The 14,023-nt window shown below is 42.1% G+C and overlaps 1 protein-coding gene across 1 annotated transcript; it reads left to right on the top strand.

The window, feature by feature from the left end:
- The first annotated feature begins 1,057 nt into the window (after nt 1-1,057).
- CCDC110 (coiled-coil domain containing 110) lies at nt 1,058-13,331 on the top strand. The gene is made up of 6 exons (XM_052661258.1): nt 1,058-1,067; nt 1,399-1,503; nt 8,268-8,323; nt 8,757-8,822; nt 10,268-10,378; nt 11,220-13,331. Exons 1-6 carry the CDS (start codon nt 1,058-1,060, stop codon nt 13,329-13,331), a joined length of 2,460 nt encoding a protein of 819 aa, XP_052517218.1.
- The last annotated feature ends 692 nt before the right edge of the window (nt 13,332-14,023 follow it).

The following is a 14,023-nucleotide window of genomic DNA, read 5'->3' as shown; positions in this document are numbered from 1 at the left end:
ATGGGCAAGGGGGTTGACTGTGGCCAGGGTCAACCCGTCTTTACTTGAACAAGCCCCTGCTTCCAAGGCAACATCCGTCTTTTACAAGTGGTTTACCCAGCTGCACAGGAAAGCAGCATGCTCTACAAATGAAGACTGGCGCCTCTGCGACAGCTCTAATGTGGACGTTTCAATACACTGCTATTGTAAGTTCATTACTGGAAATAGGGGTCTTCTTTTAACCGCAGCAAATAGATGTCCCTGTCTAGGATAGCTTGAATCTCAAGTCGCTGAAACTGACCTGACAGATGGGTTGAAACAAGAGGAACCGAAGAGAATGAAACAATGAAATGGCAATCAGAGAGATCAGAGCAGGAGGGGAGTTCCTAGGTGTCTGTGTCTCTCCAAACACCTCGCTCTGTCCACACAACTTCGGCTCAACAGGTGCTGCGTTAAGACAGAGTCTGATCAATTTCTGGATGAGCCGGGGAGACGCGGGGGGCAGGGAGGGGGGCGCCCTAATGAGTTTGTCACTGGATTTGGGGGGCACAGCGAAGGTTGGTGGAGAAGGAAATGGCAAACCACTCCAGTATTCTTGCCTCGAGTATCCCCTGGACAGAGGAGCCTGGTGGACTGCTGTCCATGGGGTCGCACAGAGTCGGACACGACTGAAGCGACTTAGCATGCATGCATTGCAGTGGAGAAGGATATGGCAACCCACTCCAGTATTCTCGCCTGGAGAATCCCAGGAACAGAAGAGCCAGGTGGGCTGCCGTCTATGGGGTCGCAGAGTCGGACACGACTGAAGCGACTTAGCAGCAGCAGCGAAAGTGGGACCTTCCCAACACGCGACCGTTGCAGATGCCGCTCGGGCGGGGCGGGCGTTTGGGACCCGGGACCCCAGACCCCAGCGCGCATCTTTCTCCTTCCCACCTCCACCGCTGCGCGCGCCCCTACTGCCCCTCGCGCGGTCCCCGCCACCCCGTTGCCAAGCAACGAGATGCCTGGGGCTAGCAGCAACCGAGCAGAATGCCTGGGAGGAGGGAAGGCAGTTGGGAAGAGGCCTTGAGTAGCAGAAATGAGCCCGGGTAAGAGCCAGGCTGGGGTGGGACTGGCCTTTGAGGGGGCGCCCTGGGAGGTGGACGGGTACTGGAGAGCGCCGCCTCTCCGACCCCGGCCCCTTTACTCCCAGAGCGAGTCGGGTCTGGGGTGCGGATCTGCAGGACCAGCCGCGCACCTCCGCCGGCCAGGAGGAAGGCATCCCGGCGCCCGCCCAGCCTCCGGCCCAGCGCGCCCTCCGGTGGCCGCTCAGCGCGCCCGCGCCCCGCATCCCCAGGCCTCGTCACCCTCCTCCCCAGGCCTCGTTTCCCTCTTCCCGGCAAAGCCAAAAGGCTGAAGCCCAGTGCTGTTTTATTACAGAAAAGCGTCCTGAGGAAGAGGATGAGGTTGACTGCGTCCTCCTTTCAGCATCCAAGATCCTAAATTCTTCTGAGGGAGTAAAGGAAAATGGTAGCAGTGAAACAGGTAAAAAACAAACAAACAAACAAAAAAACCGGCCAAGCTCGGCCCACAGTGATGCTTCTGCCTTTTTACTGTAGCAAAACTACAATAAATGACGTAGCAACCAGTACGCCGCCTAAATCCCCTGGCCCAGCTGGTGTACTTCCGGTAACTGTTCGGCTGGTACTAACAGTAACTAACACAGAACATTTCCTTTGGGCCACGTGTGGTCCTGAGCACTTAAATGGATCAACTTAATCTTCACAACAACCTTATGAAGTAGGTACGACTGTTCTCATATTACAAGTGAGGAAACTGAAGAACAGAGAGGCTAACTAACTCCTCAAGGTCACACAGCAAGTGATAGAGCCAGCATTCAGCAGGGTAGCTGCAAATGTCCAGGCCTTAACATACCTGCTACACTATACTGCTTCTCTGAATATCAAATAAGAAATTGCTGATTTTTCTGGACAATCACTAAAAAGATAGCAATTCTTTCCAAAAGAACTGCTTTTATAGTAAATATCTGTGGACTACTGGAAGGGTGTATAGGGAGGGTGTTTGAAATAATTAAAGAGCCGCAGTTTTCAAGCTCCATATAAACCATGAATAAGATGTGCGGGGGTGGGGGGGCATCTAAGCACACTGAAGTTGGAGTCTGGCTTCCTCCAGAGAGGCTGCAGGAGGCTCCAGGGCTCTCAGAGGGGCCTGGTGTTCATGAGAGATGTCAGGAGAGGTGCAGAGTGCTGGGGGCGGGAGGCCGTCTCTAAACTAATGGGCCACGTTCAGATCTACAGTTGTCCCTAAGCCACACAGGACACGTGGGCCATCTCCACGCAGAGGGGCTGGGAGAAGTAACCAGAAATCTGAGGTCAGGACAGGTTTGTCCACCTTCAGAAACCAGGGACCTTCACAAAGGCTTTGTTAAGGGCTCTGAAAACAGGGCTGGCACAGCCACACCCCTGCAGACAAAGACAGTGGGATGCCCGTGACCACCAGGATAAGCCATACCTCAGTGGCCCCCACGAGGACAGTGGGCTGACCTGCCCCTTCTCCGCTCTTCTGAGCACCGCCCATCTTCTGGGGGGAGGCCAGGCAGGCACCCCTGTGCAATGTGTGGGTGGGTGGGGGTGGTTCCCGAAGTCCTGACCCAGGGAGAAGTCCTCACAGATGGTTTAGACAGTTCCATACCGCAGGGAGCGCGTTTAAGGTCAGAAGAGACTGAGACTTGAATTTGGCAAGACTGTGTTCTCCAACGTGAGCGAGATGTAAGGCTCTGGAGGAAAATGCCAGCATTCACAGAAAATGACGTTATATGCAAAGTAGCACATAGGCTTGGCTGAGAGAGCCGGTCTTTCTCGCTAGATGGTGGGTATAAGGGCAGGGGCTCAATCAGTGAGAGATATTCCAAGTCAGGCATGATGAAGGATGGCAGGGATCTTCTGCCTACAGCTAAAGATGAAACTCGGACATGTGACCCTGTGCCCCACCCTCTTTCTGTTCTCTTAGCTACATTTCATCATCACCACGAGATCTGTTCTTTGGGTACTGACCAACAGAACATTAATGTGATTTGCATAAATAACACCGAATTACAATGCTCTGCAATAGTTCTCAGGTCTCTGATTTTAAGTAGTTAATATATGAAGTGGTGGAGTATATGGAATGTCAGAGGTGGGTGGGGAGTGAGCAGTTTTATTTCAAACAGGATGGGAGGAGACTTCATTAGCAGATGACATCTGGGCAAAGGCCTGAAGGAGCTCAAGGAGTTGTCAGTGCAGATTTCTGGGGAAAGAACATTCCGGAGAGGAGAGCAGCTTCAGGGGCCCTGAGGTGGGAGGAGGCCTGGTATGTTTGAGGAATAGCTAGTGACGGGGGCAGAATGAGCGAGGAGGGGGAGGATGGCAGGAGGGTTCAGAGAGGAAACTGGGCTTTGCAGTTCCATGTACGATGAGAGGGCTTGATCTGAGCAAACCAGGAAGCAGTGGCGAACTGGAGCAATCATCCCTGCTCTCCATCTCAATTAGAAATTTTAAATTTATCAAACCATCATCATATTGATAACATCCTTGCTGCTGCAGTAATATTAGTAACGTTTTCTTGAGTACTTACTGTATGCCATGCACTGTGTAAGGCTTTGCCTAGAAACTAGACAGTATCCCTCACAGCAAGCATCTGGCGAAGTCAGGCTTCCAGCCCAGGCAGCCTGGCTGCAGAGCTCCCGGGACAGTGCCTTGTTCAGGGACATACCCTCCCCGGTGCCCTACATTTCCCCCAAAGCAGTTACTCCCGTCCTACACACTCTATCCTCTGTGCCCCTCACTAGAAGGAGAACTTCACATGGGCAGAGATGTTGCGTGTTTTGTTCAACTGTAAGATCGCCAGCACCTTGGACAGTACTTGATAGACACAAGGTGTTCAAAAACAGTTGTTGCATGAATGAATGAAGGTTTGGATGGAGCAGCTCACAAGGCTTCAGAAAACAATTCCTTCTAGGAGTGAACGGGAATTGCCACACCAAAAATCAGTGTTTGAACCTGAGAATTAAAAAGCTTCAATTACAGAGTATCTAACATCATATATAGAATTATTACCACATCGCATTTTAAAAATTCAATTGTTCTCCCTGCTCTGTTAGCTACAGCTATGTCCTTAAAACTTTCTCTATACATTGAATGGGCTGCCCTGGTGGCTCAGTGGTAAAGAATCCACCTGCCAATGCAGGAGACTTGGGTTTGATTCCTTGGTGGGAAAGATGCGCTGGAGAAGGAAACGGCAACCCACTGCAGTTTCTTGCCTGTGAAGTCCTATGGGCAGATCTGGTGGGCTATAGTCCAAGGGGTCAGACATAACTTAGCGACTAAACAACAAAAATATGTCTACTATGACATAAGCTCCTTTAGACTTTAGAATAAATTCCCCATATCTTTACCTAAATTACCTCAAAAGGCATCCTGTTGCAAACCATCTTGTTTTTAAATTCCGACATTTAAATATGAAACAGCTAGAGAATTTAAGTTGAATCTAATCTGAATAATATTTCTTTCAATCTGAATAGAGATTAGGCCTCTTCAGGACTGGCACCACATCCTCTACTTAGTCTAAATATTTCCCAATATTGTACGTTTAGCAAGGACTTAATAAACTGTGATGTGTGATTCTGTTCCCTCTCCTGTGCTTCATTCATAACTTCTCTCCAATTCTAGAATCACAAAATCCTATGTGGTTCTTTAAGTATTGATGAATTTTAAAATCATCTTCCCGTTGGGAGTAAGGAGCAGCCAGTGTCTCTGAAACTCATAAGAAAAATAAAAAGTTCTTTTGATAGCTTTTTAAAATAAATGACTCTGTCTGCCTAGCCTGTATCTTCACTGAATCATCGGAACTTTGCTGGAGAAAAACACTCACTTCTGAGTCATACTGTGGATCTCAATGCCATTTGGAAAAGTTACTTTATTTCCCCAGAAAACACTTTATCAAGCCCCCTCCAAGATAACTATTTCACTTTTCTTGTTTCATGAAATCTCCAGCACCTCTCACCACTGCCTCTCAATGGGCAACATGATCTCATACTGTATGAAAAAATTAGAAGCAGTCAGACCCAAACACCCTGACCCTCAACCTTAAATTCTGCCAAGCTACCTGGCTGTGTCCCACATTCTCTGCCGCCCCCACTTCCATGGAAGGACTGTCCCTGCTCCATCACAGGCCATTTCCTCCAGATCATATCTCTCCTGGAATTCTGTAGTTCTTAACTTTGGCCTCATTCTCCAGAATTATTCTTCTTCTCCATTTCCACTACATGGTTTCCATAGCAAGCAAGTAGATTAGACTCTCTCAAGTTAAAAAATTTCTTGGACCTTCATATTTCTTCCCCCAAATGCCTGTCCCCACCCAGGCACCTTATCCACTGCCACAGTAAAGCCAGAAAATGCTGCCTATATATATATCCAGTGCCACAAACCTCCACCTTCCACAGGAGAATGAGATGGAGGGAGGGAGGTCCATGTAGAAGCCGTCTAGAAAGCCCATGCTCTTTCCTTAAGATCTTCATTCACTTTATCTCTTAACCAAGTCTTTGGATTTCTTTTTGCCCCACATTTCTTACTCCATCTTAGCAAAAGGAGTCCTTATATTCAGCCGTAAGCTTGCAAGTCCTAACAAGACAAAGGAAATCTGTGCAGAAAAGGGAGACTGTTGCTGCGGGTGCAGGAAGAGATAAAATTGTGAATAGGAAATTCATTAAGAATAAAGCTAAAGCCTGGGAATATTTACAGCAATAATATCTTCGGGTTTAAATAGTTTTGTGAGAATTATAGTTACAGAACAAAGTGTGAACATCATGAAACATGAAAATATCACTATCAAACATCATGACAACTGGGGAGGAAGGACGAGGCCAATTTTCTCATCATTTACCCCTTTTTTTGGCACGGATGGAGTGAATCACACTGAATATTCACATATGTTATTTGCAGGCGGCTTCTTTACCTGCTGAGCCATCAGGGAAGCCCCACTTAAAACATAAAATTTCCAATCTCTTAATCTATTTCATGACCCATTTCCAATATTTTATGAGAGGGCTCTCATAAGAAATAATCTCTCATGCAGTGAGTAAAAATCTGAATACTAGCAATAAATTTGACTATCTGCAGTTTTATTTTATCAAATAAAGTCTAATATTATTATTTAAAAGTAGAATGCATAATATGATCTCATTGATTGAAAATCATTTGTTTTCTTCCACATATGTATCTAGACAGCTGACTCACGGGTAGGTACCTAAAGTTTTGTTGTTGTTGTTGTTGTTGTTGATCAGTCGCTAAGTCGTGTCTGACTCTTTGTGACCCCATGGACTGCAGAACACCAGGCTTCCCTGTCCTTCACTGCCTCCTGGAGTTTGCTCAAACTCATGTCCATTGAGTCAGTGATGCTATCTGACCATCTCATCCTCTGTCACCCCCTTCTCTTCCTGCCATCATTCTTTCCCAGCATCAGGGTCTTTTCCAATGAGTCAGCTCTTTGCATCACATGGCCAAAGTATTGGAGCTTCAGCTTTAGCATCGGTCCTTCCAATGAATATTCAGGGTTGATTTCCTTTAGGATGGACTGGTTTGAGCTCCTTGCTGTCCAAGGGACTCTCAAAAGTCTTCTCCAGCACCACCATTTGAAAGCATCAGTTTTTCAGTGCTCAGTCCTCTTTATGGTCCAACTCTTTCACTCGTACATGAGTACTGGGAAAACCATACATAGGTTTGACTATACGGACCTTTGTCAGCAAAGTGATGCCTCTGCTTTTAATATGCTGTTTAGGTATGTCATAGCTTTCCTTCCTTTTATTCTGGATGGTGAGATTCTAGGTGATATATTCGGAGAAGGCAATGGCAACCCACTCCAGTACTCTTGCCTGGAAAATCCCATGGACAGAGGAGCCTGGTAGGCTGCCGTCCATGGGGTCCCTAAGAGTCGGGCACGACTGAGTGACTTCACTTTCACTTTTCACTTTCATGCATTGGAGAAGGAAATGGCAACCCACTCCAGTATTCTTGCCTGGAGAATCCCAGGGACAGAGGAGCCTAGTGGGCTGCCGTCTATGGGGTCATACAGAGTCGGACATGACTGAAGCGACTTAGCAGCAGCAGGTGATATATTCTTTTTTCATTTGTATTTTGATCTATTAATATTTGAGTTCATCAGAAGAGGTTATTTATTTATTTTAAAATTTTATTTATTTATTTTAATTGGAGGCTAATTACTTTACAATATTGTAGTGGTTATTTTAGAGTTTGAAAAACTTTGGGATGCCTTACAGGACTGGTCCAGACCTTAACTTGAGTGCCTTTTTTCCTCTCTGAGATGAACATTTCTGACTACCATTTTATTCCCAGTAAGATACAAAGCTGAGCAGTAACCAGATGGACTCATTGTCCATCCCTGCCCTGTGATGAAGGTGGGATTCTTCAGTTGGCCAAATGACTCCAGGTTGTGAACCAAAGCTGCTCTCTCAGTGATAAGGGCCAGATTGGGACAGGATGGGAGGGAAGAGGCTTTGCAACCAGTTTCTATAACATCTGGCAGACTTCCATTCCAAAGGAGCTATGCTGAACTCTTTAGAAACCTTCTCTTAAACAACAGAAATTGCCAGCCTAGGGGGAACATTCTAATGTAACTTTCATTTCATTCAGGACATGTTTCTAAAATTTTTTAAATAAAATTTTTGCATATGTCATGAAATTTGAAAACATTATATAGTGTCTCCGGCAGATCTAAGATCTGCTTTTTAGGGAGGAACACATGGATCTTTATAGCACTTTGCTTAAGAACATGATAAGATCTATGTTCTATTAATCCAAACTGTTTTCCAGATTAAGGAAGAAAAACATCACATGGCTGTTTCATAGACACTGAGACCTACATAGTACTTTGCCAAGGGTCTCCCATCATATGAGAACTGTTCATTTTTATACCAAAAAATATACAGTTTATATCCCTGAAACAAACAAAGGTATCTAAGTTTCAGAGTAGTCTAAGTTTGGTGTTGCAAGTTAATGATTTATTATAAAAGTAAAACCACTGTTACAACCTCAAGTAGGTGGAGTATTTTAAGTCAGATGAAAATTATTTCTTAATTCGTTATACAGGTAGCACTGGGTGTTTCCTAATGTGAGTATCAGTCGTCTCATTATCTCTTTGCCTCACCATCCAAAAAGCTAAAAGATTGCTTTCCATTAACATTGTTTAAAAATAACAAGAATTAAATCACATCATTTTTCAATTTTACTTTTTAGAACACGGCTGTGTATCAGAATCAGAAAATCAAATCCAGCCACAATCAGCATTGAAAGTGAGTATATTTCATTTTCTCAGAAAACCTATGTAAAGTCTTTTCTTTCTCAGAAAACTTGAGAGTGAGCAAGAATGATTAAGAATGTAACCCAGCCACCTGACTCTCCATATGATCCCCGTAATAGGCAACTTTGAGGGATATCTTTTTTAAATTCTAACAAAGTGTGCATTCATGTGTGCTAAGTCGTTTCAGTCATGTCCAACTCTGTGCGACCCCATGGACCGTAGCCTGACAGGCTCTTCTATCCATGGGATTCTCCAGGCAAGAATACCAGAGTGGGTTGTCATGCCCTTCTCCAGGGGATCTTCCTGACCCAGGTCTCCTGCATTGCAGGCAGATTCTTTACCATCTGGGCCACTAGGGAATCCCATAACAAAGTGTATGTTCACCTACAGATGTTCAATTGCATCCCTGTATAACTTTGTTATAGGCCCTTCAGCAACAACTGGAATCGTTTCAGGCTCTCCGAATACAGACTCTGCAAAATGTTAGCATGGTATGTTTCTTTTAATTTACATAGAAAATATCCAAACTGAGGACACCATCATACATATCTAAGCTGATGACCCCTAACCACTTGATTACTTGAAACTAAATGTGATAAAATAGAGCTGCAATCTATTCTAGACCCCAAATTTGGAGGAAACTACATTCTATTATACCTGTATTTTTTTTAAAAAAAAAAGTATGTTTAAACTGCTACCTATATACAGTCTACAGATAGGGACTCTCGTCATAATTGATACAAAATCTAACTCAAAGTAAGGGGAAAGTGCACTTTGTTAGCTCTGGTAATGAAAACCCCAGGGATAGTGCACTTGCTGCTGCTGCTGCTAAGTCACTTCAGTCGTGTCTGACTCTGGGTGACCCCATAGACGGCAGCCCACCAGGCTCCCCCGTCCCTGGGATTCTCCAGGCAAGAACACTGGAGTGGGTTGCCATTTCCTTCTCCAATGCATGAAAGTGAAAAGTGAAAGTGAAGTCGCTCAGTTGTGTCCAACTCTTTGCGACCCCATGGACCGCAGCCTACCAGGCTCCTCTGTCCATGGGATTTTCCAGGCAAGAGTACTGGAGTGGGGTGCCATTGCCTTCTTCTCCGCATAGTGCACTTGGAGACATCTTTATCCATATGACCAGGACTATATCATTTGAGAACCAGCCTCCCTCCTTATCATGGTTCTGCTTTTGACAGTATCGGATTCTCAGACTCTAGGTGGTAGCAAAAGGGTTGCTAAAAGTTCTGGCCTTTATCTTTCCAGACTCTAGTTAGAGAAGAGACTGTGCTTTTCTCTCTTAGCACTTTGTCCTGATTCTGATGGCCCCACATGTATTCTTGAAAGCAGTCCCTGTTCAGAGGGAGGCAACGCTCTAACTGGTCACATGCTCACCCCTTGGAGCTGGAGGTGGGCTCTCTACCATTGCCAAAGGCACAGGAACTTTATCCAGAAGAAACAAGGGGTAGTGTTAAGAGGACAGGGTGTGGATACTGGGGATACAAAACACAAAACTTACAACTAGAGGGTTGTAAACCCTCTATAAACTTCATCCTGATATTCCTGTACTAGAAGCAAGTGCAGGGAAACGGGAAGAGAAGATAAAATCCTCCTGAGGCTGACACAACAGATTCCACTCTGATGACAGAGATCAAGGATCTCTGATTTATTCAACAACATAAAAAGCAAACATCTAAAGTTATTTTAATTCAGAAGATTTTACTTTCCTCAGTTAAGTCTTTCTGATTTTATAATCACATAGTAAAGGCATACTTTTCTTAAAGATTCCTTCAGTGATAGAGATTATAATAAGTTTAACTTATTTATATTTTATATGATGGCCAATAATTTTTATGTATAGGAAATTTAAAGATATCTTTTAATTATAATATCTATTATTCTTGTGCATTCGTAAGTTTATAAGGTCTGATATTCTTGTCTTTTAAAGGTACAGTCTGAAATCAGTGAAATATTGAACAAAAGTATTATTGAAGTAGAAAACCCACAATTTAACCCAGAAAAAAATCTAGTATTCAGCACACACAGTGAAACGGCTTTGGTATGTTCTTCAATATAAAATCATTTCTACATTTCGGTACTTCAGAAATGTTACAACCTTTGATCTTCATCTTTACGTTCTCCCCTTCTTCACAGGATGATTGGATTGTCAGAAGTGAAAATAAGGAAACTCCTGTCCTGAAAACCCTGAAAGATGTATGTTTACCTCCTCCATACTTCTACAGTTTTCTTGTTTCTCTTAGAAGAGCAAATGAGGGGCATTTGACTTTGTCCAGATTTCTAAAGAGTCCCAAGTAAATGGAAATGCAAGGCAGCTTTTATGGCCTTTCTGTCCACTTATGAGTTCTCCTACTTTTAGGATTGACTTAGACCTAGAGTGAATTCTCTAGAACAGCTCCAAACCAGAGTCACTGTGTCTCCACTTATTAGAACTCACATTTCCAGAACAGTCACAGCCCTAGATTCACTTGAAACTAGGAAGACAAGCTAAGGTTGACATACAGAAGGAATGAAAATTTTCATTTTCTTTAAACTTCCCTTTGAACTATGGCTGCTCTCTTCCCCATCAATGTATGATGGTCTCTTGAGAAATGCTAGATTTCTATTTCTGAAATTGAGGGGTTGACCCTGCTATCTCACTACTTGAGAAAATAAGTATAATTTCTAAGCAACCGGTGAAGACCAGAGTTACAGACCTCAAAATAAAGGTAGATTTTCCTGCAGAAAATGAATCATACTTGTTAGGCTTCTCTGCTGAAGAAATGGATAAAATGTTCATTCTGGTTGTAAAAATATATCCTCCCCAAATATTGTCTTAATTTGTTGGTCATGTAGCAAATGATAGTACATTTACAGTGTGATGTGATTTTTATTTTTACTAGCCTGTAGAGAATCAAGAAGAAACCCTTTCTACGGAGAAAATTCATCATTTTGAGGATTCCAGGACTCTTCATTCAGCAGAAGAAAAATTCAGTAGTGACAGTATTGACAGTCTTCCTCAAAGTATAGATGTTCCATGCCAGATACATTTCAAGGACATATTAACTCTGAGAACTTCAACAGATAATTCAGCTTCAGAAAATTCTGACAGGTTGAAGAATTATAATAACTTTTATAATTTTCTACCTAATGCACCTCAAAATGGGATGTCTCAAGCTGAGACATTAATTCTGGATAAGTCCAGAATGACAATGCCTTTTGTCAAGAATGGATTTTGTGAAAATTTAGATGATATTTGCCATTCCATCAAACAAATGAAGGAAGAGCTTCAACAGTCACATAATAGGGAACTGGCACTTACAAATGAACTGCAGACTTTAAAAGCTGTTCCAAGGCATGCGAATTATGACCTGCCCCCGGTTCACAAGGAAAAAAACAATTTCATTAAGGAAGAAAATATTGAAAGTAACTTAAGTGAAGATATAAAATCAAAGAGAATTTTGGAATTAGAGGCATTAGTAAACAAATTGCTCCCACTTAGGGAAACGGTGTCAAAATTCCATGTGAATTTTTGTAGGAAATGTAAAAAATTATCTCGGAGTGAAATACACAGGGGAAAAAGGAATGAGAAAAACAATAAAGAAATTCCTATCACTGACAAGAATATTGGAGATTTAAAACTCCATTCCAGAGTCCCGAGACATACACTGGCATTCTTTGACCCAACAAAATATGAAATGAAAGACAAAGAAAAACAACCATTTACAGTAAAACGAGGATCAATAATATTTGAAAATGAGAAAACATCCAAAGTCAATTCTGTTACTGAGCAATGTGTAGCAAAAATTCAGTACTTACAGAATTATTTGAAAGAATCTATGCAAATACAGAAAAAAGTAATGAAACTAGAGAATGAAAACCTAACCCTTAAAACAAAAATTAAACCTCTTGTCTTTACCACACAATCTCTGATACAGAAAATTGAAATGTATGAAAAGCAACTTAAGACATTGGTTGAAGAAAAGAATACTCTCCAGTCCAAGTTAACTAAAACAGAAGAAGATGGCAAAGAATGTCTTAAAGAATTGAAAAAAATAGTTAGCAACTATAATGTTCTCCAAGGACAAAACAAAACCCTCGAGGAAAAAAACAGTCAACTTTCTTTGGAGAATCAACAAATAATAGAAGCATTAGATCAACTGAAAAGCAAGGAACACAAAACTCAAAGTGATATGGCCATTGTCAATAATGAAAACAAACGATTGAGCATAGAAATGGAATCAATGAAAACAAATATTCTATTGATACAAGAGGAAAAAGAAATGTTAGAGAAAAAAACACATCAGCTTCTAAAGGAAAAAGGTGCACTGGAAAATGAACTGAAAGAAACCCGCCTAGAGACAGCACAGCTGAAAGAGAAAGAAAGACTGGCAAAAATCGAACAAGAGACACTTCTTCAAATAGTAGAAACAGTTAAGAATGAAAAGCTTCATCTTGAAACCACCTTACAAGAATCTACTGCTGCGAGAGAGATGATGGCAAGAGAAATTGAGGCTATTCAAACATACCAGTCTACCGCAGAAGAGAATTTTCTGCAAGAGATAAAAAATGCAAAGTCAGAAGCAAGTATTTATAAGAATAGTTTGTCAGAAATGGGCAATGAATGTGAACTGTTATCAAAAATGGTAATGGAAATTAAGACCGATAATCAGCTTCTAAAAGAAGAACTAAAAAAAAATAGTCAAGAAAGTATAAAATTTGAAAATAGCATCAGTAGACTTGAGGAAGACAAAATACTCCTAGAAAACTATGTAAGAAGTATAGAGAATGAAAGGGACACCTTGGAATTTGAGATGCGGAATCTTCAAAGAGAATATTCAAATCTAAGTGAAAAAATCTGCAGTCACCATATTGACCTCTCAAAAATGGGTCACGTTTCAAGGAAAGATAAATTCCATTTTGACATCTATGATATTTATGAAGACACCTCTAGTCCTGGGAATAGGCCTCTAGCCCTTGGTTTGAAAGGTATGTGTATCTTGGTGGATTCATAGAAATGTGTTTAAGATTTCTTTTGTTTATCAGGCATTAGCCAGAGGACAGTAATAAGGCAAACATTATTTTTGTAAGATTTGTATCCAATTCATTACACAGTTGAATTACTTAGATTTTGGTCCTTTGATGAGATGTGTTATTTATACTACTTCTATATATTGTATATGGCTAAAGCAACTTTGGTAGCAAGCAGGAAATTTTGTTAATTATTTCCACAGTACACTTAGCAGTCCCATCTTTTCAAAAATTCTCCTTTTTTTCCCCCCAGGAACTCCAAGTAAACTGTATCAACTGCTTCCATCCAAGACATGTAAATAAATTTCTGAAAACAATATTTCAAAATCTTTCATCCGGGTACTTTTTTCAACAAAAAGCTTTAAATTTACCTCCACATCTGATCACAATTACCTTATAATTGATTGGGCTAATTTTTTAATTAGAAATTGGAATTAGGTATATATTCTCATGCTGTCAAGAACTATAAACACCTTGAAACTTTATCCAGTTTGTAAGCTAATAATGTGTTATAGCCTGACGCAGTGTTTTGAGTTCCAGTGGAAGACATGAGAATCCTGGATCAGAGACAAAGGAGCTTGTTGCTCCCGGCAACAGCAGTAGGCAGAGTACCAGCCCTTTCCCATGGGTTCTTCCAATTCCGACAGGCAACATGAAAAAAGCCACACAGTGGTTA

Source organism: Budorcas taxicolor, chromosome 24 (genome assembly GCF_023091745.1).
Source record: "Budorcas taxicolor isolate Tak-1 chromosome 24, Takin1.1, whole genome shotgun sequence".
Lineage (NCBI taxonomy): Eukaryota > Metazoa > Chordata > Mammalia > Artiodactyla > Bovidae > Budorcas > Budorcas taxicolor.
This window is presented reverse-complemented; position numbering and strand designations above follow the sequence as displayed.